This window comes from Scomber japonicus, chromosome 10 (genome assembly GCF_027409825.1).
Source record: "Scomber japonicus isolate fScoJap1 chromosome 10, fScoJap1.pri, whole genome shotgun sequence".
Lineage (NCBI taxonomy): Eukaryota > Metazoa > Chordata > Actinopteri > Scombriformes > Scombridae > Scomber > Scomber japonicus.
Genome location: NC_070587.1, coordinates 11,198,118 through 11,224,210, shown reverse-complemented (window position 1 = coordinate 11,224,210; position 26,093 = coordinate 11,198,118). Strand labels below are relative to the sequence as shown.

Below are 26,093 nucleotides of genomic sequence, written 5' to 3'. Positions count from 1 at the left end.
AGAAACAATACATTTTAAACAGGGTAACAAGTAATCTGTAATCTATGACTTTTTCACAGTAACCTTCCTAACCCTGATAGGGCCTCTTTATCAGGTTTGGGGTTTAAGTGATATAACACCTTGATTCATTGTGGGAGAGGCTGTTTTATAACAAGCAGGGCCGTGACGTCACCGCGGCTGTCAGGCGCTCCACCAATCAGCGTCCAGTCCAGGAGGATACAGGGGCCGGTGTGAAGACATGAACTTCAGCAACTTCTTCACATCCGTCGGTTGAGGTCAGTCTGCATTTTGCTCTTCATGCACGAGTTTTTAGTTAATACACAGTCGACTGGAGAGGGGGTTTTGAGGGGGTTTTCAGCTGGTGAAGTCGTGTTTTATGTGAGCGATAGTTGGTAGTGGGTGTGGACCTCAGACAGCACTAGCTACAGCTAGCATGAAAGTGCTTCAGTGGCGTACGTCGTAGTTGTTGGAGAACTCGCCTTATCAGTAAATGTCATGTTGTGTTCATCGTTTGTTTGTCATACAACTCTGAAACAGGGTCTTTCTGTGCTGCACGTCCACCTAGCTTCGGTGTGGTGTGGTGTTAGATGGACTTGGCTTGTTGCTAGCTGGGAAAGGCTAGTGATGACAACAAACATGGCAACTTTCTCACATAGCTGGATCGGGCCCTCTGTGGTCTGACTGCCTCTTTGTCAGCGGGATAATGGGAGGGTTTTTAGCTGCTTTAGGACATTTTCAATTGAACGTGTAAGCAGCGCAGATTTTCACCTGAGCTGACATCACCTAGTGCTGCTGCTGCTGCTGCTGCTGCCTCTCTGTAGATATATGTGGAGCTGCAGATGTACTTAAATTATGTAATCAGGGGCATATCAAATGTAGAACGCGGTCTGCATCTAGTTCAATGGGCTATGACCTGAAATAACATTTCTCAAGATTCAAATGTCAGTGCTGAAACTCCTGCCAGAGCTATTTTTGGCCTAGCTGACCTATTTTGAGCTGCAACTGAAGCCAGTACATGCTTTGCTAGTGGTGCTGTCTCCAGTTCATAATTTACTGACACCTTAGTTCACAAAAGTTAACTGTCTCGAGGCTCTAGTACCAAAAAATACATGCTGTCAGTCACATTTTTGCAAGAAGGCTCTGAAATTTCACTATCTGATGTTATGACATTTAAACAATTGCAAAAATGTCTCTTAGGTTTGACATTCCTGCACTGATGCACATTGAGCAAGATGTTGTGTGCAAGATAAAACTGACTATTCAGAGGAATGTTACTTCCTGTGTTAATCACACCACAAAAAGGCATCTGTAATGTAATGATAAAACACTGAAATTTAACATGAAGAAGTCCTCCTCGAACACTTTCACCACACGCTCTTCACACCAGATCTCTCCCTTTTCCATCCTTCACCCTTCACATCTAATGTCTGAAAGTTAACTCGAAGGCTGTTAACAAATTCTGCATGCAAAGAAATAATATTTTAATGCTAATAAATTTAAAAATGTTTTAATTGCACCCACTAATATTTACACCGATTTAATAGCATGGATCTTTTTGTCATACCGTTAAATTTCCTGTTTAATGGCCTCATATCCATTGAACATCACTACATAGTATTGACATTATTTTTTTGTCTTATGGTCAGCATCATAACCATCCAGAGTGCATAGAAATGTAATCAAAAAAGTCATAACAACTAGCAGTTAATCAACAAGTTGCTTGAACCATTTATCTTTTTAAGTTACTCTTGTTCAGGTAATCAATTTGGGATCCTGCAACTGTCTACCTGTCCCAACTTCAGGATTTAATCTGTGACTTTTTTCACATTGTTTGCTTAATAGTGCATAAAGCAAGCAGTCTAGTTTAAAGGACATACAGCTGTAGCTTTGACTGCTGTGCCTTTGAACTCTGTATGTCTGGACATCAACTGTGGGTGTATAAATGTCAGTGCTGTGTTTGTGTGTCTGCAGTGCTCTGTCAGCCATGCATGTAACATCACAGCTCCTCAGGGGTTTGCCTCGTGCCAAGGTCCTTGCCTCCAGTCTGTCACCATGCCAACAACACCAGTCCCAGTTAGGGCCCATCATTCATCGACCTGCCTCAAAGCGGCCGTCCCATTTGTGGCAGAGTCAGCAGCACTCAAGATGTTACCAGACAGCCTCAGTGCTCCACAGCTACTTCCTCACTCCGCCACAGGTCAACTCCATTCTGAAAGCCAACGAGTACAGCTTCAAGGTTTGCTGGGTCTTTCACACATAGAGAAAACACTTTTGCCTGTCAACTTCCATTCAGTCTCTACATTAAGCATCTTACTACATTTATGTCATCGTTCTAGGTGCCAGAGTTTGATGGCAAGAATGTGTCATCAGTGATGGGTTTTGAGAGTAATCAGCTGCCAGCCAACGCTCCTATAGAAGACCGCCGCAGTGCCGCCACATGCCTGCAGACACGAGGAATGCTGCTGGGTGTGTTTGATGGTCACGCTGGCTGTGCCTGTGCACAGGTAGAGCTGACTTTTATATGATCATATCATATGCAACCTGTCATGATAATATGCTGTGTAGTCTTCTGCTCTTTAGAGGATTAGTTCATCGTTTAAAAAATAAACAACTCTGTTCTAGCAGTTGTCATTGAGTGTTGATACAGTAAACATAAAAGAAAGATACCCCTTTCATCGCTAAATGAGTTTTTGTCAGGTTGAAAATGTCAAAATTAGTTTCCAAACTAGGCCGATATATTGGTATCAATGTGGGACTGGGACAGCTGTTGAATAACAAGAAATTTCAGTACATGCAGTACACCTTAATGTCTTATTGTCTTATTTTCAATGTATTTCTATGTCCTTGTAAAACCCATTATATTATAAAGTTACATTTGCATTATACAGTATTTGATCAAGTAGTGCGCTGACAAGGAAATTGTCAAGTGGAAGAAAATGGTTTATGGCGCAATTTGTAACTGAAACCTGCACTTATCTGTCCAACAATGTTAACAAATAAGCATGGAGGCTGGAGTTTTCTCCTGGGAATTGTTCGAAGTTTCAGGATCTTCTTCTCTCTGCCAGGCACTGAGTGAGAGGCTTTTTTACTACATAGCAGTGTCATTGCTGCCCCACGACACCCTGTGTGAGCTGGAGGCTGCAGTGGAAGCTGGCAGGGCCCTCAGTCCCATCCTGCAGTGGCACAAACACCCCAACGACTACTTCAGCAGGGAGGCTCAGACTCTCTACTTCAACAGCCTTCGAACCTACTGGCAGGAGTTAATAGATCTGACCAGGTGAGGACTGAAACAAAGCCTCAAGACCAAGGAGAAAAATCTTGAGGTGTAATAAATTGCTGTTCAGTGCTTTTGCTAACATTTCAAACTGGACTTCCCAGTTTCTTTCTTTATTGTCATCTGTAGCTCGTAGCAACACACCCACACCAACACAGGCCCATCTGTTGTTTTGCCAGTAGTTCAGTTTGTTGGTCTTTGTTCTTGATCTCTGACTTCCCCTCTCTCTCTCCCTCTCTCTCTCCCTCCCTCCCTCCCTCTCTCTCTCTCTCTCTCTCTCTCCCCCCCCCCAGCCCAGGTGAAGTTCCAGACACCCGGGAGGCGTTGCTAAATGCCTTCAAAAGGCTGGACAACGACATATCACTGGAGGCTCAGGTATGAACCGTCTTCTCTTAATGTGAAATAGTGTTGCTGGTCCCACAAAACCTGTAGACATTTTTCTGATTTCATGCTTAACTTTGCTGAACAGAACCTGTAACATCAGTTCAAGTCCCAAATTAGGGCATTAATTCTCGGTTTTACTCAGTAATATGTATTGTGAAATAGACATTAGGACAGCAGCACTATGGAGGAAAACTCAACCCACTAAAGTTGAATCAGTCTACATACATATATAGTCATTGTTAGATAACTGCAGTTGAAACCTCGAAGCGGTCATATAGTTACTTGTTTTACATTTGAAACTACTTGTAACAATATTTTATGTAAAATCTATGTAAATGAAGCTCACAGTTTATGATCTGCTGCTTGACTCAGTGTTCTCACCCCAAGGTGGTATACAGTGGCATGTTGCATAAGAGACATGCATGTCACATGTACTTCAAGCTTATATTGTTAAACGACATGAAGTGTCTTAGTAAGGTGTAGGGCCACCACGTGCAGCCAGAACAGCTTCAATTCACCTTGGTGTGAACTCTACTGGATGAAAGTGCATGTCATTGCATTTTGTCCAACTCCAGGACTTGAGTTCCATTTCAAACATTAAGATTCATATTGAATATCATATGGCAGCTGTGAGAAAAATGTGAGCATCCAAATTTAAACTTTAATAGTTCAAAGAGGAGCTCAGGTATCATTGCTTCACTCCTGTAACTTAAACCATAACTTGTCTGAAGGCTCACACTGTTATTTTGCTATGCAGGTTGGAGACCCAAATGCCTTCCTGCATTACTGGGTTCTCAGAGTGGCCTTTTCTGGAGCGACAGCATGTGTGGCTCACATCGATGGACAAGACCTGTACGGATTATATACACACACACACACACACACACACACACACACACACACACACACAAGCACATACGTTATCTTAGTGGTTTCTTTATTTGAATTAAAAACTTCCTCTTGACCAAATATATCAAAATAGTCAAATAAACCTGAGTGAGTGAAGCATTTTTCTGCCTGTCCTCTATGTTTCTAAAGGTTTATAGCCAATGCAGGTGACGCTCGGGCTGTTTTGGGGGTGCAGGAGGAGGACGGTTCGTTCACAGCTCACACACTCTCTAATGACCACAGCGCTCAGAACGAGGATGAGATGGCTCGGATACGGGGCGAACACCCTCCATCAGAGAGGAAGACAGTTATACGACAGGTAGCACACTGACCAATCTGCTTCATTCATTGTTGTTACGTCATTTATTAAAACCTATTTATCTGCTGTTTCCATCTTTTTCCATCTTTCAGGACCGGTTGCTCGGCCTCCTCATGCCTTTCCGTGCATTTGGGGATGTGAAGTTTAAGTGGAGTATTGAGCTGCAGAAGGGTGTGCTGGAGTCTGGGCCCGATCAGCTCCATGAAAATGAGCACACAAAGTTTATTCCTCCAAATTACCACACTCCCCCCTACCTGACAGCTGAGCCTGAGATCACACACCACAAACTGCGGCCACAGGATCGCTTCGTGGTGAGACGAGAGCTCTCCTCTGTGTTTTTAACACAAACATTACAGTTGTTTTCCTTTCTTTTCTTTTACAAAATTCTTATACATCATATAATTGATCTGGCTCTCCATAATGCAATATTTTGCATTCTTGCAATTATTTAGATTTTGAGCATTCATCATTTTTGCTGACTATCTTGGCCATGATTCTCTAGAAAAATATTTTTAATCTTTGTAAGGTTCCCATAATTAAATAAGTGTTAAATAAAAAAAAAATAATAATAATAATATTTAGATAAATAAGGGAACTGAATTGCCTCACCAACAGATTTGATCATTTGTGATTTGGTAAAATTGCATATTTAAATTCTTCTCTGGATCTTTCCGGTGTTCAAAAAGACAGAGTGAACTTTGTCTTTAAAAAGAAAAAAACAAAAAGCAGAGGGGACTTTTTTCAAAGAAATTATCTCGCTACAGGGCTCATGATTGCAAATTGTTTGGCTTTTTAATTTGTCTGGCTAGTTTGAAAGAAGAACTCTGTGACCTTTGCAGACAAAAGTTGTATTTGTGAAGAAACAATTAGTTTCCAGTAGCAGTGTTAGAATAAATGTTTAGTGTTGCATAATTGCTCTTTTACTCTAATCTAAATCTAGTCATGATAACTTAAAGGATCAGTGTGTAAGATTGACTTCTAGCAGTTTTGGTTGCAGATTGTAACCAACTCATCTGCTATCTGGTGTTACAGTCTCCTCTATCTCCGTTTTCCCCTGTGTTTGTCCCTGCAGGTGATTGGTTCTGATGGCCTCTGGGAGGTCCTCCACAGACAGGAAGTGGTTCGTGTTGTTGGGGAATATTTAACAGGGGTGCACCTGCATCAGCCGCTCAAAGTTGGAGGCTACAAGGTTACCCTGGGACAGATGCAGGGGCTGCTGCACGAGAGGAAGGCTCGCGTGTCTTCTGCCTTTGAGGATCAGAATTCGGCGACCCACCTGATGCGCCATGCAGTGGGTAACAATGAGTTTGGCACAGTGGACCATGAGAGGCTTTCTAAAATGCTGTCTCTGCCTGAGGAGCTTGCCCGCATGTACCGCGATGACATCACCATCATCATTGCTCAGTTCAACCCTCATGTGATTGGAGCACAGAGACAGGACCAGCAGTCCTGAGCTGTGTGAAAGCCATCCACCGTGTCACACTGAGGAGAACACACATGCACACACACGTCTGTAACTGTGTACTGTAGGTCTACCAACAAGCACACTCTGCGGACAAACAATCCATATTAAGAAAATCTCATCTGTCCAGCAGTCAGGATGAATTTGTTTTAACACTATTTATGTGAAGACTTTGTATCATTTGTATGCAGTGCAAGAGAAGATCCAATTTCTTATGAAGTTAAACATCTCCGTTAAAGGCTGGATCAAAGTCTCTTTCATAACATATGATTTATGCTGCCAATATACCTGTTTCATACTCACCTCACTATATGGCTGACAAGATGCTGTTACAAATGGATTTTTGTGCCAAAACATTTAACCTCCTCGTCTGCGGGAAGACTCTTTGTGGAAATGATAGAAATTCCAAAGAGGGTGAATGCCCCCCCCCCCGACCCACAAGGTGCCCCAAGATAAATCTGAGGATACACAAGATGATTGTAGGGATAAAGAAAGAAGACGTATACACCTGTTACACAAAATTCTATTTATTTTTCTGATTTTAATTAAATACTGGATACTTTTGTCTCTTTGGGCCTCTAAAATCTTTTAACTGAGACAGAAGGAATGTGGTTCAACTGCTTATAACATTTTAAAAGGGTCACAGTAATTGTTTTACACTTCAAATGCAGTGTGCTACAAGATGGAGCAAAAAACGAAACTGTCCAAATATTTACAGGCGTTACTGTGTTTTTAACAAATATTTTACAATGCACCACTACAGGTGGAATGACACGTACTTGGCTTCTCTGTTGTGTAAAGTAATAAATATAAAGCGAATTGTTCCATTTTCTGTACAAGACTATTTTGCAAGTGAATCTCTAAACAAACACACTGAGCTCATATCGCCGTCATGACATTAGAGTTTGAGAATTCTTTTCCAGGGCTTGTGGCTTCAAAGGGACGCCTGTTAAAACTTTTCATCTTCTGTTCTTTGTGGCAGGTCATTTGCTGTTTGGTTTACAGTTTTTACTTTCTGTGATGGTGAAAGCAGAAGCAGATCACTCTCCTGTGACTCTTCCAGTAAAACTCTACTCACAGGGTCGTGGCTGTAACTGTTCTGTATTTAAACACACAAATCAACAGAATGTACATTTGAAAGAAGCTGTTTGAGTATTAAGAGTTATTTATTCAGCTTGAGCATTATGTTACACGTCTTAATCTACAGTTGTATGTATAAATTGTAACTTATGTGGGTTAAGTTTTGTATATGGAATGGTTAAATAAAACTGTGTACACACCACCTGGTACTCTTTGTGTGTTTTGTTTGACATTGGCTGCAACATGTCTGGAATGCAGCAGGACCGTCCCACTAACCTACAACCCTCTGGAAGGTCAGCGTGTCTCAGGTTTCAAATATGAGAGTTAGTGCAACCTTGGCTGGTCATTGAGTAGTACATATGAAGGGTTCAAAAGTTATATATGACAGTGACCCAGATGTTATTTTAATGTCAGATAGTTAGATACTGACTAACAGTGTGACAGTGTGTCTGTTAATCACCACTAGATGGTGCTATATATCTACTATACACATTATGAACAATATTGAACTTTACACTTTTCTCATTTAGTATACTTGAAATCAACACACAAACAGGAGATGAAACACGACTTGTCATTTGACAACTTCACAAAGAGATAAAATGTTTTAATGTGTCAAAATTTTATATAATAGTCATTTTCTGTTTTCCTCAAATTGTTTTGGCGCCATTCTCAATTATTTTTTTGCAGCAGCTATCTACCAGTTATCAGTTATTATACCTCTGGCCAACAGTTAAGAGTTCCAAAATGTAGACTGGACCATTATTAAAAAACAACCCACCAGTTCCTTCTTCCATTAAGATTTAAATTAGAAGTCAATAAACATTGTATTGGTGGAACATTATGGTCACAGAGCACTCTATAGTGGGGTCTACGTTAGCTTGTGAAATGTTTTAGTTCTTTAATATTATTTGACTGGATTTATATAACACCAATCAATTTGTATTGTTTTTATTATGCATGTCTGTGTGTGTATGATTGATTGTTTGTAAGGATGTTAATAAGTATGTAAGTATGTCTGGAGATTCTTTTTATTTCTTCAAGGGGATAGTAAAGTATATCTCATCCTAACAGCACAGTCAAAAATCATGTTTTTAAAGTATGTGTGTTGACAGTGAGTATACTCAATTTGTCACTTTTCAAATTTAAACACACTTCATCCTCTGTAGTGTGAAAGTGGGGCACACATGCTACCAGGTGAGGTAAAAAACTTCCACTTGTGTAACAGCTGTGCCCTGTTATTGCAATGAAAAAAGTTTATATGCAAATTAAACAAAAACCTAAAAATAAACTATGACATTTAGTATGGATTTTATTGATGTTCATACCAGATGCTGTATAACTAAATCTGGAATCATGGCCTAATTTTATTTCTGTGCTGCATTCATCTGTGAGACACTTGTCCAAAGTGATTTACATTTGTCCTCCACATACACACTCATCAGCAGCCATTTGTGGTTCAAAGGCAATTTGACATGTGGACAATCTACAGCTTTCCCCCACATTGCGTGTCATTTATTACCTATTTAAATAGGGGGACTTAAAGTAAAAAGTTACCGCTCTTTTAATAATGGTTTAAAACTTCTAAAGAGTAAGGCCTGTAAAACCTTTCAATGAGTCACAAAGTTAAATACTTTTGTCACATAATTTCACTCACAAAATCTAGTTTTCCAACAAGACGTAACTTCTTGCCAGCTGCTAAAATATGCAGTATTGGCACCAGTAAAGAGTAGAAACTATTATAGTAACAGTTTGGTGTTTTAAGAACATTGCAATCTGTTACATAGCCGGTTTTTCTACCAGAGACGATGACCTAGAATTTTTTCTAGGTAACTGTGATCCAAAATATCCTCACGTGATTCCTGGAAACATCTCATTGTATCATTAAGCCTCATCTATTGTTGTCTTTAAATAGTATTGTGGGGGAACAATTTCCTGGAATCAAAGCCTGATGTAAAATTGTTGATATTTTCTGACAAAGAACACATTTATTTGTTATAAATGAACACTTCCCAGGAATATTAAAGTCAAAATGAAGCAACGTTTTTATTTGTAAAAAGGGACTATTTGTTGTTGAATATGTGACCTAATTTATTGTTCTGTATCATAGATTACTACAGAAGAAATTAGTTGATTGACCATCACCATGTACTGTAAGTGTCCAGAACTACTCCTGTATTTGTTTTACAGAGGACAGAAATGAAACACCTCCACAGAACACTTTCGTCATTTGGTTTTGGTTACATGTCTCATTTCCACGTCAACACAGATGTTATTCCATAACTAGTTTGTAAAAGACGACTGAGTGACATTTGCTTACGGAACTTATTAACAGGCTCGTACAGTTCTGTGAGAATAAGACGCAGGATGGATAACAAAAACATCCCACATAACCAAACTGACGTCATTATATACAATATAACAGCAGAGTGGAGCGCAACACCCAATTCAGGTGTTCAACTTGTCAGGCTCCCAGTTTTTAGACATATTATGATATTTCTTCCCCAGTTTAAAAGAAGCCTTTGACCATTTTTGTCACTTATTGTACAAAGTACAGAAACTGTTAACTGTATTATTGGATTGTATTATTAAAAATGTGCAAAGAAAATGTGCAAATGGTAATTCATAAGAGGGAACAGGGGCACTTCTCTAGCACTGAACTCAGTTAGGTGCTCAGCCTCCAAACAAATTGAAACAAAAAGTTACCCCAGAAAAATTTAAAGAAAAAAGGCACTTCAGAGGTGGAAAACAGCTTAAAAACACCTTATTTGTTCATGTTTTTAACAAATATTATTCATAATCAACAGGCAGACAAATTCCCAACTCTGTTTTTGAAAAACATGGAATGAACAAATGTAATAAATCATTTTGGACTTGACCTTTGTAATCTGAGCTGTTGTTAAATCAACTGATCATTGTTGATGATGATGGTGAAATTCCAAAATACACCCTTAGTATTTCTATATTAGGATAAAAAGTTTCCCCTACACAGCAGGGGTGAACGTGTAAAGACTAAAAACAAAGTGTGTTTGCGTGGTGATGGTGAGGTTTCACATCCAGAGGTGGTGGTCAAGTCATCCATCACACAGTTTACTCTGCCTGTCTTTCCACCACCACCACCACCACTTCTCTTCTGTCCTTCAATCTATCAGCTTCTGCCACCAGCTGTCCAAGACTATGTGTGTGTTGCTGGGATACAGGCAAAGAGAGAGCACAGACATAAACACTGGAGATGTTCCATGTTGAGTTTGTCATTATGAGGCTATAGCTCAGTCCACTCCTCTGGTTTTTAGGAGCTGAAGCAGGGCTATGGATGACTCATCCCAAACACACACATATACTGCAACTCACAAATGGGGCACATGGATTGGAGGGATGGTCATGGCAGCACATGTGGCATCCACATTCAAGTCTCACATGTGTGTGTTTTGCGTTGCCACTCTGCGTGTGTTTTTTGTGTTGCGGCCTCTTTGTGCGACACAAAAGCCCACAATCATGCCATCCTCCTTCCTAACAATCTGCAGCCTGTTCTCCCGCTGTCTAAAGAGATGAGTCAGAGCATCACCACTCTCTGCAGCACCCTGGCCTTAACTGCTCAGCGACAAACCGGCAGGCAGGGTGGAGGAGGAGGAGGAGGAGGAGGAGGGAGAAAAACAGATGCAACAGTACTGACTGGAAAAACAGAGTAGAAATCTGAATAGAAGGCTACCTGATGAAAGAGAGCAAAGAGAAAGTTTTGTGGAGCAAGCTGAGGGTTCATGTCTTATGTTACTGATCACCTGCAGCACCACGCGTCTGCCCTGACGTGTTCACGCACCCACACAGACAGAAACGATGATGATGAGTTCCCAGTTTCTTTGTTTATTGGAAAAAAGATTGTTATTTTAAAACACAGTCATTACTTCTCATCTACATGTTAAGGGTGTTAACCGTCACTTAACATTACATTGTTTACAACATAACACGTTTCTGGCTATATCTCAACATTCAAAATTTAGATGTTACATTCAAGCGGAAGTGAATAACAAAAACAAGCTCTGGGGCACGTGGACAATCTGAATCATTTGAGATGATGAAACAGCTAATGAAACAATTTGAGTCTGGGAGTCACATTTTTAATAAATTAAGTCAACAAGCAGCATAAAAGCTTGATTAGGTTGGGAGGACCTGACAGTTTAATTTAGTATGCACAGCACTGATTAATCAAGCTTAACTCTCTCTTGTACATAAAATAAGATAAGATAAAGTAAATGTGTGTGTAAAAAACTGTTTTTTGAGTTTTAGACCTTAAGAGGGAGGTCAAGGGTTATGTATGTATTTATTATGTTATATTTATTTTTTTCTTATCACTAAATGAACAAGAATGATCTGTTGTCAAATTGTCAAATCTTAAAAAGACTAATAGAATAGAATAAAATTAAGCCTAAGATTAGAATAAGGTTTAGAAAAAGGGTTGATTTAGATGTTCAGGTTAGGAAATAGAGAGTGCCCTATGCCAATGAGCCCTCATGAGTACGGAAATACAAATATGTGTGTGTGTGTATGTGTGTAGTCTCTACATCATGCTCTGCCCCTCTTCAGTCTCCTTGCCTCCTTTATTTGAGCGTTTCACCGCAATGATGAAGGCAATAACTGCACCAAGACAGAGAAACAGCAGTCAGTTATAGCAACACTAGACAACAACATTATTGTACAGTGCTATGTTCCCCTATATAAAAAGATGTGTGTCAAACTCACTGCAGAATCCTATAGTGCCAGCAAGGATCCCGATGGTGGGTCCCATCCCCAATTTGAAACCGTGCTCAAGTGGTGGGATGTAGCAGTAGCCTAGCACTGTGCAGTTACATACCCTCACTGGTGTATAGAGAGTAGAGAGCAACACACACATGCATTGAATAATCATCAGAAACAATGATGTAAAGTGTCATTTGATCAAATGAGGCTGGCTTTTTCTGTATTTTTCATGTTGTCACCAAATCCCATAAAAAATAAAAGACATTTTATCATCTCATAATAGTTCCTGATTTCTCTCCATCCTTTTTAGCTCTCAGCCACAAATCTGTTTTTCTTCCTGATTATATAACTACATTTATGCAAACAGGAGAAAATACAGCATTAGTAGGATCAATTCACTACTGGTCTTTTTATGTAACTTGTTGACATATAAAAAACTACAAAATATTACCAGCTGTACCCTTTAAGATTAACTTAAAGAATGAACTCACCCTCAAATAAATGTGTGATTCCCATGCCTGCGTTATCTTTAATGGTAACGGGGATATGGAAGATTTTCTCCTCAGTTGGTGGTTTCTTCATGATCAGTTTCGCCGTTGTTCCTGCATGATACACACAGACAAACAAGACTGTGATCACATCTGAAAGTTCAAAAATCCACCTCTCTACTGTACCATCCTCAAACGTGTTTTTTAAATATGTTATATGTGTTACCATCAACCACGTGCAGGTTCCAGTTGGGGGATTTCTTGCCGTGGGCCAAGGTGAAGGAGAAAGGCTGAGCGAAGGGGGCGCTGTCTGTGTCATAGGCCTTGATGATGACAGGTTCAGGCTTCTTCACGCAAATGAAGGCCTGTTTCTCCATCAGTTTGGGGACATTGTCGTTCACATCCAACAGCCTCACAGACAGAGTGCGTTCAGATGATTTCTCTGGGTGTTCTGCAGAGGGAAATCAGAGGGCAGAAATCATAACATCAATAAAATCTATATCCTTTAATAGTATTAAGACAGGTACTGAATCAACTTCCAGAAATGCTGTTTCAGCACAAAACTATGTGGTTGTTTTAATAACTGACCAGTAACATGTCTCTGTATTATCTTACCTTTTTCAAAGGCAGTGACGGTGACTTCAAAGGTCTCCAGGGTTTCTCTGTCCAGCTTGCCTTTGGTCTTGATCTCTCCTGTGGCAGCATTGATCTCCAGCCAGCCTTGAGTGTCACCATCCAACTTAAAACTGCAAGAACACACAACAGCAGTTACACACAAATCCACACAGACGATATCAGAAAGCCTCCGTTGAACTGGTAGTCAAAACAAATCAATAGTCTGTTTTGTGCACATGTGATGGTCCTAACAAATCAAACCACAAACTAGCAGCCAGAAGGAATGAATGATGTTAAGATCTAAGCCAAAGTTGATCTAATGGAACTATTTCTAAGCTATGAGAGCATAAACACATGTGGCGTGTTTATGCTCAGGCTACTATCATGCAGAACATCTTGTTAGAGTCTGGCTCAAAAACTGCAAAAAATGAACATGTTGTCAGTGTTGTCTCCTTTAGGTTTCTAAGAGGGTGTTTTGAAGTGGGTGTTTGGGTTTACAGAATGCAGCCTTGTTGGTTGTTACTGTAGCTGTACTGTAGTTACTGGGTGGAGCTGAAGAAGAAGCATGAGGTGACTTTGGTTAAATGTAAGAGACTCTTGCAAACACACTTCCAAACATACCTACCGTTAAACCTTATTTATCTTTTTAATGAAATTATTTTTAATTGCCTCCGAGACACATAGCTGATGTATGCTACAAAAAATAACAAACAAACTGAGTTCTCTTGAAGATAGAGTGGCCATTAGAGGAAGTGCAGCTTAAGACACTGTGGTGGGGACCACTTGATTTTTGCCTACAATATTTAGTATAATAAACATTGTTACTAATAATAGTAGTAATAATGTGGACATCCACAAAACTACAGAACCCCCCATCCCCCAAGAGATGAATAATCATGCAACATAAAAGCATCTGTACTCTGGAGTCAGAGATTCTTGCAGATCATCCTCAGACATCTAATAAAGTGCTACATGCCAGATGGACTACACACTTGAGAGTCTGTGTACGTTCATTTGGTATCTGATACTACATACACTCTTATCATGTGTGCATATAGATCCATCTGGGTATCTGTGTATAGGTACTCTTGTGGTTTTATGTTCCATTGTGTATATCTGTATTACAAGCTGGCTTGGACCAGTTCAAGACTCCTATGCAGCTGTTGTACTTGAATCAGTTCTGACTGGGATGTTGAGCAGTTGTCGGTGTGCTTTTCTACCTGATCTCTTTGCCTTCTGGGTCCTTTGCCCCCACAGTAAGCAGCACAGCTCCCTTGGTGGTGTTTTCAGGTACAGTCACATCCAGGATGTCCAGGCTGAATTCTGGGGCCTCATCTACATCAGTGACAGACACACTGACGGAGGCTGTGGATTCTATGCCGTACTCCATACCTTTCATCAGAGGCTCAGGGTTACGAGCATTAATCTGGAGGTTGTAGGTGGAAGTGGACTCGAAATCCAGAGGCTGTGAGGAGAGAAGCAGGCTGGTTAGAGAGAGCAGGAATAACGGAGGTAGAGAGTATTGAAGGTCACTGCAGAGTAGAGCCCAACGAATGTATTGCCCATTTTATTTTTGTTATTTGTTTGGATAAACACTGCCATCACAAGTGAGACATAAACAAAAGTTGTGCTGAAGGAATTAAATTGATTAATCGATTAGTCTATTGACAAAACGTGTACTGCAAATGCTAATAATCAATTAATTATTTACGTAATTTTCAATCGAACATCAAATGTTCACTGATTTCAGCCAGTTTATTATTAAATGTGAAGATTTGCTGGTTTTATCATTATGATCTAACATCTGTTGGTTGGACATAAGCAAGTAGACTCAAGTTTTCTCACATTTTATAGTCTAATCACACAAGTAATTAATCAGTAATGAAATGATTGCTAGTAGCATCCCTATACAGGAATATATCAAACAAATACCAGACACACTGTATGAGGTTTATTGTGAATGTGTTAAGGACCAGTGTATTGTATGAAATCGTCTGTGTATGTTTAGGTAGGAGATTTAGAAAATGGAGATACTATACCTTAGCTATAACCACATGACCGACACCTTTGCCGTCTGTTTCCACAGAGAAAACGCCATCATCGTCGCCAGAGATCTCAAAATTAATATGGGAGCTGCCGCTGTCTGGGTCATCAGCATCTGTGGCTTTGATGGTAAGCACTGTGTGTCCTAGTGGTGCGTCTTCCTCTAGAGTGAGGCTGCCATACTGCACACCAACACACACAGAATCAGCATGAGAAATAAGCAGCAGGCCGCACTCAGCACTCTACATGCTGTTCATATACTTACATCATTCTTCTCAAACTTAGGAACCTCGTTGTTGACGTCAATGACCTTGATGACGACCTTACATACTGTGTCGAAATCTATAAGACAGAAGCCATGAGTACCTCACCTTGGAGTGAAAACTTCTACTTACAGGTGTGTTTCATCACATAGCATGTGTGTGTTACCTGGGTCATTGACTCTGACATTGAGGTTATACACCTGCTGGTCCTTTCGTCTAAGCGAGCGCAATGTCTTGATTTCTCCAGAAGCAGCATCGATGGAGAAGGCTGTTGGCTCTTGGGACTCGATGGTGTAAATCAGCAGAGAATTAGCTGTGCCTTCTTGATCAGCATCACGAGCCACCAGTGTATTAACCAGGCTGCCTGGAACCAGAAGAACCAGTAAGTGGTGAGGGACCGAATCTATCAAACTGCTACATGTGAAAATTTGAACTTATGTGAAAGATAAAATTAATAATCCATCATTTTACTACTTGTGACTTTAAGAATATTTATCTTTCTGAATTCATCAAAATCTTCAAAGAGTAGCAGAGTGTAGTCTATTATTTGCATTTGATTTGAGCATTTCATATGTTATACCACTTTTCTTGCATTTAAATAAGAATAAAGGTGGCATAGATTTCATTTGAAACAACTTCCTATGTATCCTCATTGCACTTGTCAGTGTGATACAAATGTTTCTTTATTATATAATTGCTTTGATGGACTTGCAGAAGAACTTTCTTTATGTTTCCATTTTAGGTCATTTTTAGGCTATTATTTTAGTCACACTTTTTGTCATTAATTTCACATGTGAGTTACTCCTAAATTGGCTCTTTAAATCATTCTTGGAAATTTGATTTTTTTAAAACAGAACCACAACAAAACAAATAGAAGAAACACATCCCAACCTTCGAGCACATGCTATAAGTGATATTCAAACACACATCTTACCTGCAGGCTCATCCTCCTGCACCTCAAATATACTCTCCTCACACACTGGCGCGTTGTCATTCACATCCTCCACGATAACTTGAATCTCCATGGGTGGATCCACTTCGTTGCCATGCTCATCCTCTGCCAACACCACCAGGATGTACTGAAACAGAACCAAGAGAATTACATTTTTACTCTCTTAAAGACAGTCTTTATTACTACATTAAAAAAAGGTTTGTTTCCTTTGTTGCTTACCTGGCCCTTTTCCTCTCTGTCCAGTTCCTCTGTCAGCTGGATTTCTCCATCTACTGTGATCTTGAAGGGGAATTTCAGCCCTCGCTCTTTCTGGACTAACCTGTAGACGGCGTTGGGATCATTAGACTGGACCTGAACCCAGAGAGAAAGGAGAAAGTCAGTCAGTTACTGGATGTAAGAGTAGCTGTAGGGTAGTGAAAGTACTTTAATGTGTCTGCATCTGTGAGATTTGTGTAGAATTAGTTTTTGTGCCTTGCCACACCTTTGCGATGAGATGAGGATAAACTGCCTTTAAGTTCTCTTTAACTAATATGTGTCCAGGGTTAACCCAAAGGTTTTGCTTTATAACGATTTGAACTCTGGTGTTTCCACTCAGCGCAGTCTGTGTCGCTCCTCCCTGGTCCTGCACGCGCACGAATAGGGTGTAATCTGGATCATTCAGGGGGTCCACGTTCTGCCTCCTCATCTCTGTCACCACACACAAAAGAAGTTGAAGGTTGCAATTAGAAACATTGTATGAGTAATGAAAAGTGGAAAGGGACAAAACCACAGTAAGATTTGAGTAGATCTCTAATTTTGGAGTTTACTTTCAGTCACTGAGGTTTTTCTATTATAGAAGCTAATGATGACTTAACCTCTCTCCTGGGCTGAACTCATCAACTCAACATCCAATAAATCACACCACCCGCACTAATCACTGACATTGTTTCATCTGTATATCAAAACTGACACCATCTGACACCCTGTGTCATCATGTGCTTTGAAGTGGATCCTCTGAGTGGGATCACTCATGACTTCTGAGATTTTAGTAACAGTAAATGTGAGTATGAAGTTATGCATCACATTGGTCGTCAACTCTGTGAATTTTTATAATTTTCTTGTCAGGATTTTTAAAAAAAAGATTGTTCAAACTTTTCTTCTACATTGTTTTCAGGCTTCACCATCCAAGAAAGCTGCTCCAGACAAGGTCTGCGACTTATGAATATTCATATTTGATTTCAAATATATAAGAGCTATATATTTACTTACCATCATTGATTGATCTGCTGATTATTTTCTCAATTAATCAATTAATTGTTTTGGGGTTTTTTTGTTATTATAAAATGTCTTAAAATAGTGAAAAATACCAATCACAGATTCCTAGAGCCCACTGTGATGTCTTGTTTTGTCTGACAAGCTCGACAGTTGTGTTGAAGCAGGGAAACATCTGGACACAAACCTGATTTCTGCACACAGGTGAAGAAGGGGTTTTCGTCAAAGGGGATCTTTGACTCGGGACAGTAGTCGTTAAACCTTGTCTCCAGAGCATGGATGCCCTGATCCTGTCCTCTGCCATACTGGAAAGCATCTCTGGCCTTCAGCATTTTCTCTCCTGTTAAAGAAAACACCCACAGCAAATATCACATCAGTATGTTCCCGCACATTAAAAACATGTCTTCATGTAGATCAGCGGCTGTCACAAAGGTCTGCTGTCTGAGAAAAGTGATAAAAACTTTTCCTCAGAGCTCACAGATGTGAACAGACTCACAAAGACTAAAAGTAATCAGCGATCAACATCACGCGACACATTTAGGCAATCTGCCTCCAATCAGTGTTAATCTTGAGCACACAAGATGAGCTGTGTAATCTGGATTTACAGTGGCACTATACTGCCAGATTACAGGCAGAGATGGACAGATTACAGACGGAGAGTGCACCTAGTTCTGTGCGTCTGTGTTTATGTTTGTGCACTGGCATGTGTCAATCACCTTCTTTTGTGGTGGAGATCTCTCCAGTGTTGGGGTCTATCTGGAACAGGGGATTGCTTTGTCTGCTGGGGGTCTGACTGACCAGGCTGTACATCAGATGAGCGTTTGGAGTTTCGGGGTCGTCCTGATCAAACGCAAATACGCGGGTAAACGGGACACCTGGAGCAACAGATAAAACAGATGTTAAATTCTTACCGCAGTGACATGTTGTGCTGGCTTGTTCACAACAATAAATAAACAGAAATATAAAGGTTACATGACTGGAATAGAAATACTGTTTCATCCAAATGCATACCAGAAACTACTGATAATGTCTCTTAAAAATCCTCCATGCAAAACATAGTCCAAACAACGGTAGTTTTGACATCCACATCCATCATCATTGCATAGTATTACAGTTGTAACAAGGGACTATTTGAAAAACTGTTGCAATTCCAAAAAATAAGAGCCCACTGCTAAACAGACACCTATTAACCTCCTAGTAAACTGTTTTCCCATTTTGTTTCCCATCGTATTTAACACTTTCTGACAAGGTGAAAAAAAAAACCTCTGAAGCAGCAGAAAAATTGTAATAACCTCAAATGTGCACAATTGTTAACAAGAAAAAAATATCTTTTTACATAAGGAGTGCTTCCTCTCCCCTTATTTGAGAGCTCCTGACAAACACACACACACACACACACACACACACACACACACACACACACACACACACGCACCTGCTGGATTATTTTCTTTAACCGTAGCTGAATAGACAATCTGGCCGAAGTACGGAGCGTTGTTGTTGATGTCCAACACTGTAATGGCCACATTAATTGGACCCTCCACTACGACATCATCTGCCAAAGCTTCCACCTGGATAAAGTTACAAACACACAAACTGATATTTACTTACTACAGTTCTACAAAGAGTATAGTTTTAGTTGTGTTTATACAAAGACAGACGTTACCTTAATGTTGTAAATGTTCTTTTCAGACCACTTCAGAGGCGTATCCAGGTAGAGCCACCCATCCTTGGAGATCTTGATGGCATCACTGTCGTCTCCACTAAGCCTGAAACTATTCACACCTCCTTGGGCCACCTCAAACTATGGAGCAATAGATGAAAAATGACAACAGGTTTTTTTTGTTTTTGGTTATTTTATAACATTTTGAGACGTACAGCAATTTGAGACTTTGATCACAGATCTGATGAGGAGCACAAAAGACAAACTAAATGTGTGCATTTTATTTAAACCAAACTTCTTGAACTCCTTCAAACCTAAAAATATAAAAAAAGGTTTTGTCCATGATAGTGAGTTTTGGCTGGGATGTGTGTAATACCTGAAATATGGCAAAGGGCACTGGTGTCTCCTCTTGCACAGTCAGCTCTGTGTCCTTAAATGGGCCCTTCTTGTCCTCAAGACCTATCCCGCCAGCCTATTAGAGCACACGCACAGAGGTCAAGGGTCATCAAATACAATACTCACGCCTACATTTGCCCTTTTCACTCCAGCTCAGTACAGTAACCGGATGTAGTCAGACATTAAGGGCAAGTTTTTACAGCCAAGTTATTTATTGAACCAAAATTACATGGCAAGTTGGGAATTCTTATATTCCACTAGAGGACAGGAGAGCAAAGTCCACAGAATGCCACTAACAGAGCACGATATTCAGTTTAGTCACGTTTTACACAGCCTTTTAGTGATTTAAATAACATTTTCTCACACACATACTGACTAACAATTGTACAGAATAAATCAGCACTCTTGAAGTTCCTATGTACCAAAACATCTCCAGAGATGCTATATGAATAAATTGAAGCATTAATCCACATCCACTGTTTCACAGGTTCACGTGTTTACTATGAATATGTATTGCAGCAGCAGCAGCAGCAGCAGCAGCACTTGACAGTGCTATGTACTCACAACGCTGAACAGGAGTGGGAGCAACAACAGATGCACCATGGGTGTCATGATCACAGTCTGGGAAGGAAGAGGAAGAAGAGGAGGAGGTGGAGGAGGAGGAGATATGGGGGATAGGAGATTGAGGAGGCAGAGAGGTGACATGAAGAGGAGGATTTAAATAACACATTTAATTTTTTTTTTCTTCACCTCATTTGTTCCTGAATTCTTGTAGAAATGGTGACATAGTATTACATAGTCCTTTTAGAAACAATTAAACCCTGTGTGTCTCCATTCAACATGACCTGTAATTGATTCACAAAGAAAATCCTCTGCCCTTGAGAGTCCACACATGTACATGGTATCTCTCCGTCTCATACTTTGAGCTGAACAGGAACTTAAAGTCCTCTCATGCGTGGCTCCACCTACACAGCCAGGTGAGCTGCACACCTCAGCTCAAAGGAAGATACTGAAAGTCTGCGTTTAAATGCTGTGAAAGATTTGATTTCTTTCAAGCCAGGTACTCAAAGATCAATAATTATTGTGTGTAACCCGAGTGAATCTCCCAGTCTAGAATAATTGTCCTCACATATGAGGATCTCTGTAGGAGATTAAATCATAATGTTGTCATGACTGACGTATCTTCAGCTTGTCTCAAGCTAATTATAACCAGTTTTACAGTATCTTCAAGATGACTGCAGAATATATACAGTATTTTTTAAAATAACATTACATATTACAGTATTTTGCATTATAATGGGAAAAAACTTGACTATGATTCATTAATGTCAAACAAAACTAGCATAACATGCATTAAAATAGTTTTCTCATTAATGTCTTGATGTTTAGGATTCAGCTTCTTATTATTATTGAAATGTTTTTGACTCCTGAACTCGCATTGAGCTGGAAAGAGAGAATAAGGGTGAAGTCACACAGCCGCCACAGAAAAGTGAAGGTGACATTGAGTCGTAGCTAATGACCTCTTTGTAGTACAGCAGACTTTTATGGTACCGACCTGATACACTCCCTTTTTGACAGAACACTAATATTACTTGAAGTTTACAGCTTTTTCTGCCATTTCTTAGTATTTCTTGTCCCACATTGCTCCCAAACTAGCTGACTGGTGAATGTTAAACTGACATTACCAATGTAAAGAGATTCACCTACACTGACTCTCAATCAGGGAAATAAGTATAAATTTAAATGATTTACTTTAACAATCAAGTTGCAAAACTGTGTGACACAGTGATTTGGGCGTTGCAGGCCCTCTCTGTCTCCTTTCAGTACAATGACTCGATGACCTTTAATAGTCTAGTTTTCAGCCTCCATGATACCAAATCCAATGTTCCATACAGGTAATCGCCCCCAAAAGACTGGAACCAAGAACAACCCACAAACCCACAAACCCACAAAGACAGAGCAGTTGGTTGTCAGATATGCCCACACCTGACACTAAGGCCCTGCCAAAGTCAAGTCAAGATCACAGCCCTCCTTCAACAAACCCAACGCATCACACATTCAAAACACAAACTATACAAACCAGTACATGAAGTCTTGTTTGTCTCCTAGTCAAAACCCCAAAATCCACTTCAAATACTCAACTATACCAAAAGTGGGAGAGAGTAGAGTGCGGAGACTTACCTCACCGGAGAGATCGAGAGAGTCACTCCTCTGACTTCAGTGATCTGAGCAACCCCATCCTGTCTGGTCAAACGTTAACCCGTGTTAACCAGCAATGTTTTATTGGATCTAATGATTGTCTAATCACCCTGCCCCATTGGTAGCAAGCCAATGAGGAAGAAGCTGACAAGAGAGAAAGAGACAGGAGGAACAGACCAATGATACATATTGTACTGTAAAAATCCAATACCACTTAATATTGCTTCACTGATTCACCACAAAGCCTCAGCTGCTCATTGTTTGTGTGTTACTGTTAGGAAAAACTAACTTGATTTTGCCATGTTTTGTACTTTTTGGACCATAATAAAAAACAGAATGATGCAACAAAAATCTGCAAAAAAAATCTCTAGAAATCTGCTGTTTAGCTGAGGTTTTCTAATTTCCCCTCAGACTTTGACCTATGCACCTCTGAACGGTTTCCTGTTAGATTTTCCATTAGTAGCAACACTTGATAAGCAGCTGTGTGTACACAATAGGACTAAGAGACTGCTCTGACAATACATTGCCTCATAAGAATGCAAAGCTATGTGGTCATCTAGGCTGATTCAGCAACATACCATGAAACTGAAGAACTGAAGATTTGATTCCAGCTCTCAACTTTCACTTATACAACTAAAATTAGTAAATCAAAACATGTTTTAAAAATGCTCTGAAGAGAGAATGTCAGCCTGATGGTTTATCATTTGGTGTCATCCTTATCTTTATAACCTAACCTCACATAGGCCAGAGATTATTTTGCATACATCCTGACGCACATGCTACCACCATCCTGGACTGAGAGAGCTGGGCCAACATGATTTAGAGTGCTGCTTTGAAACAAGGTGAGAGATTTGTGTGAATTTGCAACTGTAAAAACAGGCTTCGAGTGAGTCACTGCTTCACAGGACCAGTATTTAACCAGAACCTGTGACTGCAGCGTTGACGGTTCAGAGGATGAAGCCATTAATTCAGATGGAAGCTGCTCGATTATGTAAAGCACGGTTCCTTGATAGATATTCTGGCCAAGATGCTCCAACACCATCTGCCTGGCGCTCCCTGGACTGAGCACACACTTCCTCTGAATGTTACCTTGGCAACATATTTGCTTGAATTTTACAGCTTTTTCTGACAAAGCTGAGTTTAGGATGTGAGCAGCCGGGTTTCTGGGCATGACATTCGGTGTCACACTGTGACCCAAATCTCTGAACGGTGTTCCCGATCAGCTGGCGTGCACACACACACACGTGCATGCGCACACGCACATACACAGGACTGATTTTGTTTCTGTAAGTTCAGCTTTAATGTCATCACCTGACTCATCTTTTATCAGCTTAGTCATGTTGCTGTTTGTGTGTCTCTTTTGTGTCAAAGCTGAGTCATCCATGGTAATATTTCATTAGTAAGATTCAGATGACGGACAAACGGGCCAGTTTTTTCCCCACAAATGGGATGATGTCACTTTATTTCAATAAGCAACACTGAAATTACTTCCAAGTAGCAAAATACGGTACATTATCAATCTGGTATCTATTTACACAAAGTGCAAAATAAAACATTTTATAAATTAACTGAAGGTAAACATGAAACAATCATATTACAAAATAAATCAAGATCACACTTATTTCAATAGTTTACAACTGGTAACCTTAGCACTTAGGGATCGAAAGATGACAAATTTGGCAGGAATGAGAGCAAAAGAGTAACAGAGCCACAGATAAGGAAAATGAAGAACAGAGAGAAACGTGTGAAAGGAACTTAGTATGAATGTTGTTCAAAACACAGAAATGAGTAAACACGTCACATTCTTCTCTCTGTTTCCATCAGTTGACCTCTGACCTCCAGCCTCATTGACTGACTGTCAGTCCATCACAAAAGGCTTGCACACTGAGCTCAGTCCATCAGTGTAGTTTCAACTGAAATACATAAACATCAGTGCAGAAATGTTTTAAACACCTCTCAGGTAGACTGTGCTGGTTTTGTTTCAGTCATCCAACTTTGTAGCCCTTCAGAGGGAGGTTTCCATCCAGCCAATGCCCACATACTCTGTCCTCCAGGCTGAACATGTTCACCTGCTCAGAGGTTTGGTATATGTCCGTCAGGTTCCTACAGCACAGAGAGATCATGGCAGGACTTTGACTTCAACCAGAACGCCACACTGGGATTGTTCTTAGCTACCATCTTGTCGAGGAAACGTTTGGCCTTCTTAGGAAGGCTTTCACGGCGTGAGCTGCATTTCTTGTGCTTGCAGCGTTTGTTGGCCTCTTTTGACTCTTGGCGTAGACGCAGCTGTCGCACTATGCCATGGAAGGCCTCCCACACGTTGTGCTGCATGGCAGCTGAAGTTTCAATAAACTTGCAGTCGAACACGGCAGCACAGGCACGGCCCTCTGAAACATAAAGAACATTAGCGAGTTAGTGATCTTTACATGCATTTAAAAAAAAAGAGATATAAATAGAGAGGGACAGTGTGTCCTTACCACTGACGGACACCTCTCTGCGTCGCACCAGGTCACACTTGTTCCCCACCAGGATGATTGGTGTGTGTTGGGCAGGACGAAAGCGTCGCAGGGTTATCCGGAGCTCAGAGGCTCGTAGGAATGAGGCCCGGTCAGTTATAGAGTACAGCAACAGGTAGGCATCACCTGCCTGCATGTGGCGCTCCTGAGCCCATTCACTGTCAGTCTGCAGAACAAACACACACCAAGTTAGAGAAAGGATGTTCAGTCTGTGCATGCTGGCACAGAGTCTGCTCTAATTCACACTGAGTCAAGTGTCAAGTCTTTTTTTTTAAATCTCACCTCTGCATCCCATCTGTCCAGCAGAGTTACTGTTGCAGGCTCTCCATCAACTTCAATTTCCTTTTCACACACTTCATCTGAAATGATACACAAAATGACACAAGAACATTTTTAAATCAGTGAAATCAGAGACTTAATGGACATATTAATATATTTAGCCTACAGTTTTATGGTATTGTTAGATTCAATTAAATTGTGTAGTACTTATCACTGATAATATCATGACCTTATTAAGCATGACAGCATTTTACTTATGTTTTCAGTAGTTTTTGTCATGTCTATTATGTGTAATTTATTAATGTGAGTCTTTGTCTATAATAACAGTACGATAAGTTTTAGTTTGGTTGTTATATATGAGAGTTATTTCTTACTCACCTCCACACAGCTCGCAGTCATCACTGTCCATGCTGTCAGCAGCACCGGCGAAGATACTGGCGAATGCCGTTTTACCAACTCCGCTGGCCCCTAACAGCACCACACGGTACGGACTCCCGGGACCCGCGGGCTCCCCGGCGGAGTCGGTGGAAATGACTGAATCTGAGGATGACCAACTCCCGCGGCTCCCATCTGACTCCCCGGCGGAGCTGGCGCAGGACTTGGAGCGGGAGATGCAGGTGGGGACCCGGGCCAGGAAACTATCCGGGAGTAGGTGGCTGCCGGGGTCGCAGATGCTCCACCGGTGGAGCTCGGTCTGCAGGCGGAGGCTGTGCCGGCGCACGGTGGACAGCATGGTGCCGGTGACAATAAAAGGATGAACTGGATTAACCGGAGTTTGGTTTGCAAGATGGTTCGTTAACCTCTTTATTACACAAGTAACCGCCAAAAAAGATGTTTAAAGTGTCCCAAAATCACAGCACGGTAAAATGAGTCCGACTCTGTGCTCTACATCCCAGCGGCGATCACAACTCATCCTTGCGTAAAAGACGCAACTAAAAGCCAGATAAAAGTCTTTCTACGACACTGAGACGCAAAGACCCCGAAGCATTAAAAACTGAATTTGAATTCGGGCATCGCAGAAACATCTGATTGGTAAATCCCGGAGCGACATTTACAGCTGGTGACTTCTTGATGTGCTCACGTCTGGATCGTTAATCTCCAACTGAGTGTCTGATGCTCTGATGGAGTTTCCCTTTGCTTTATATAAACAGGAGGGAGAGGAGGGTGTCATTCAAGTGGAGCAGCTTGGATGTGGTGGGTTTTTTTTTCTTTAACTGTTTTGATTCATTCTCACACAGTCAGGGATTAGTTACACCAAAGAAGTATTGAATTGTGCAACAGAGATAT

At 40.6% G+C, this 26,093-nt stretch overlaps 3 protein-coding genes across 3 annotated transcripts; 1 reads left to right on the top strand and 2 right to left on the bottom strand.

Moving 5' to 3' along the window:
* The first annotated feature begins 211 nt into the window (after positions 1 to 211).
* On the top strand, positions 212 to 7,605 carry pdp1 (pyruvate dehydrogenase phosphatase catalytic subunit 1). The gene is made up of 9 exons (XM_053326641.1): positions 212 to 275; positions 1,972 to 2,236; positions 2,337 to 2,504; positions 3,066 to 3,277; positions 3,568 to 3,649; positions 4,416 to 4,510; positions 4,697 to 4,865; positions 4,958 to 5,176; positions 5,938 to 7,605. The coding sequence occupies exons 2-9, from the start codon at positions 1,985 to 1,987 to the stop codon at positions 6,316 to 6,318; spliced, it is 1,578 nt and encodes a 525-aa protein (XP_053182616.1). The 5' UTR covers positions 212 to 275; positions 1,972 to 1,984; the 3' UTR covers positions 6,319 to 7,605.
* Positions 7,606 to 11,329: 3,724 nt separating this feature from the next.
* On the bottom strand, positions 11,330 to 22,027 carry cdh17 (cadherin 17, LI cadherin (liver-intestine)). The gene is made up of 19 exons (XM_053326891.1): positions 21,994 to 22,027; positions 20,377 to 20,433; positions 19,793 to 19,888; positions 19,420 to 19,557; positions 19,189 to 19,324; positions 18,470 to 18,628; positions 17,941 to 18,093; positions 16,984 to 17,189; positions 16,722 to 16,853; positions 16,485 to 16,629; positions 15,717 to 15,914; positions 15,553 to 15,629; positions 15,284 to 15,469; positions 14,465 to 14,709; positions 13,245 to 13,375; positions 12,856 to 13,080; positions 12,633 to 12,743; positions 12,145 to 12,261; positions 11,330 to 12,039 (listed from the first exon to the last, which is right to left on the bottom strand). Exons 2-19 carry the CDS (start codon positions 20,422 to 20,424, stop codon positions 11,963 to 11,965), a joined length of 2,580 nt encoding a protein of 859 aa, XP_053182866.1. The 5' UTR covers positions 20,425 to 20,433; positions 21,994 to 22,027; the 3' UTR covers positions 11,330 to 11,962.
* Positions 22,028 to 24,114: 2,087 nt separating this feature from the next.
* Positions 24,115 to 25,556, bottom strand: gem (GTP binding protein overexpressed in skeletal muscle). The gene is made up of 4 exons (XM_053327140.1): positions 25,185 to 25,556; positions 24,810 to 24,886; positions 24,489 to 24,693; positions 24,115 to 24,398 (listed from the first exon to the last, which is right to left on the bottom strand). Exons 1-4 carry the CDS (start codon positions 25,537 to 25,539, stop codon positions 24,115 to 24,117), a joined length of 921 nt encoding a protein of 306 aa, XP_053183115.1. The 5' UTR covers positions 25,540 to 25,556.
* Positions 25,557 to 26,093: the final 537 nt, after the last annotated feature.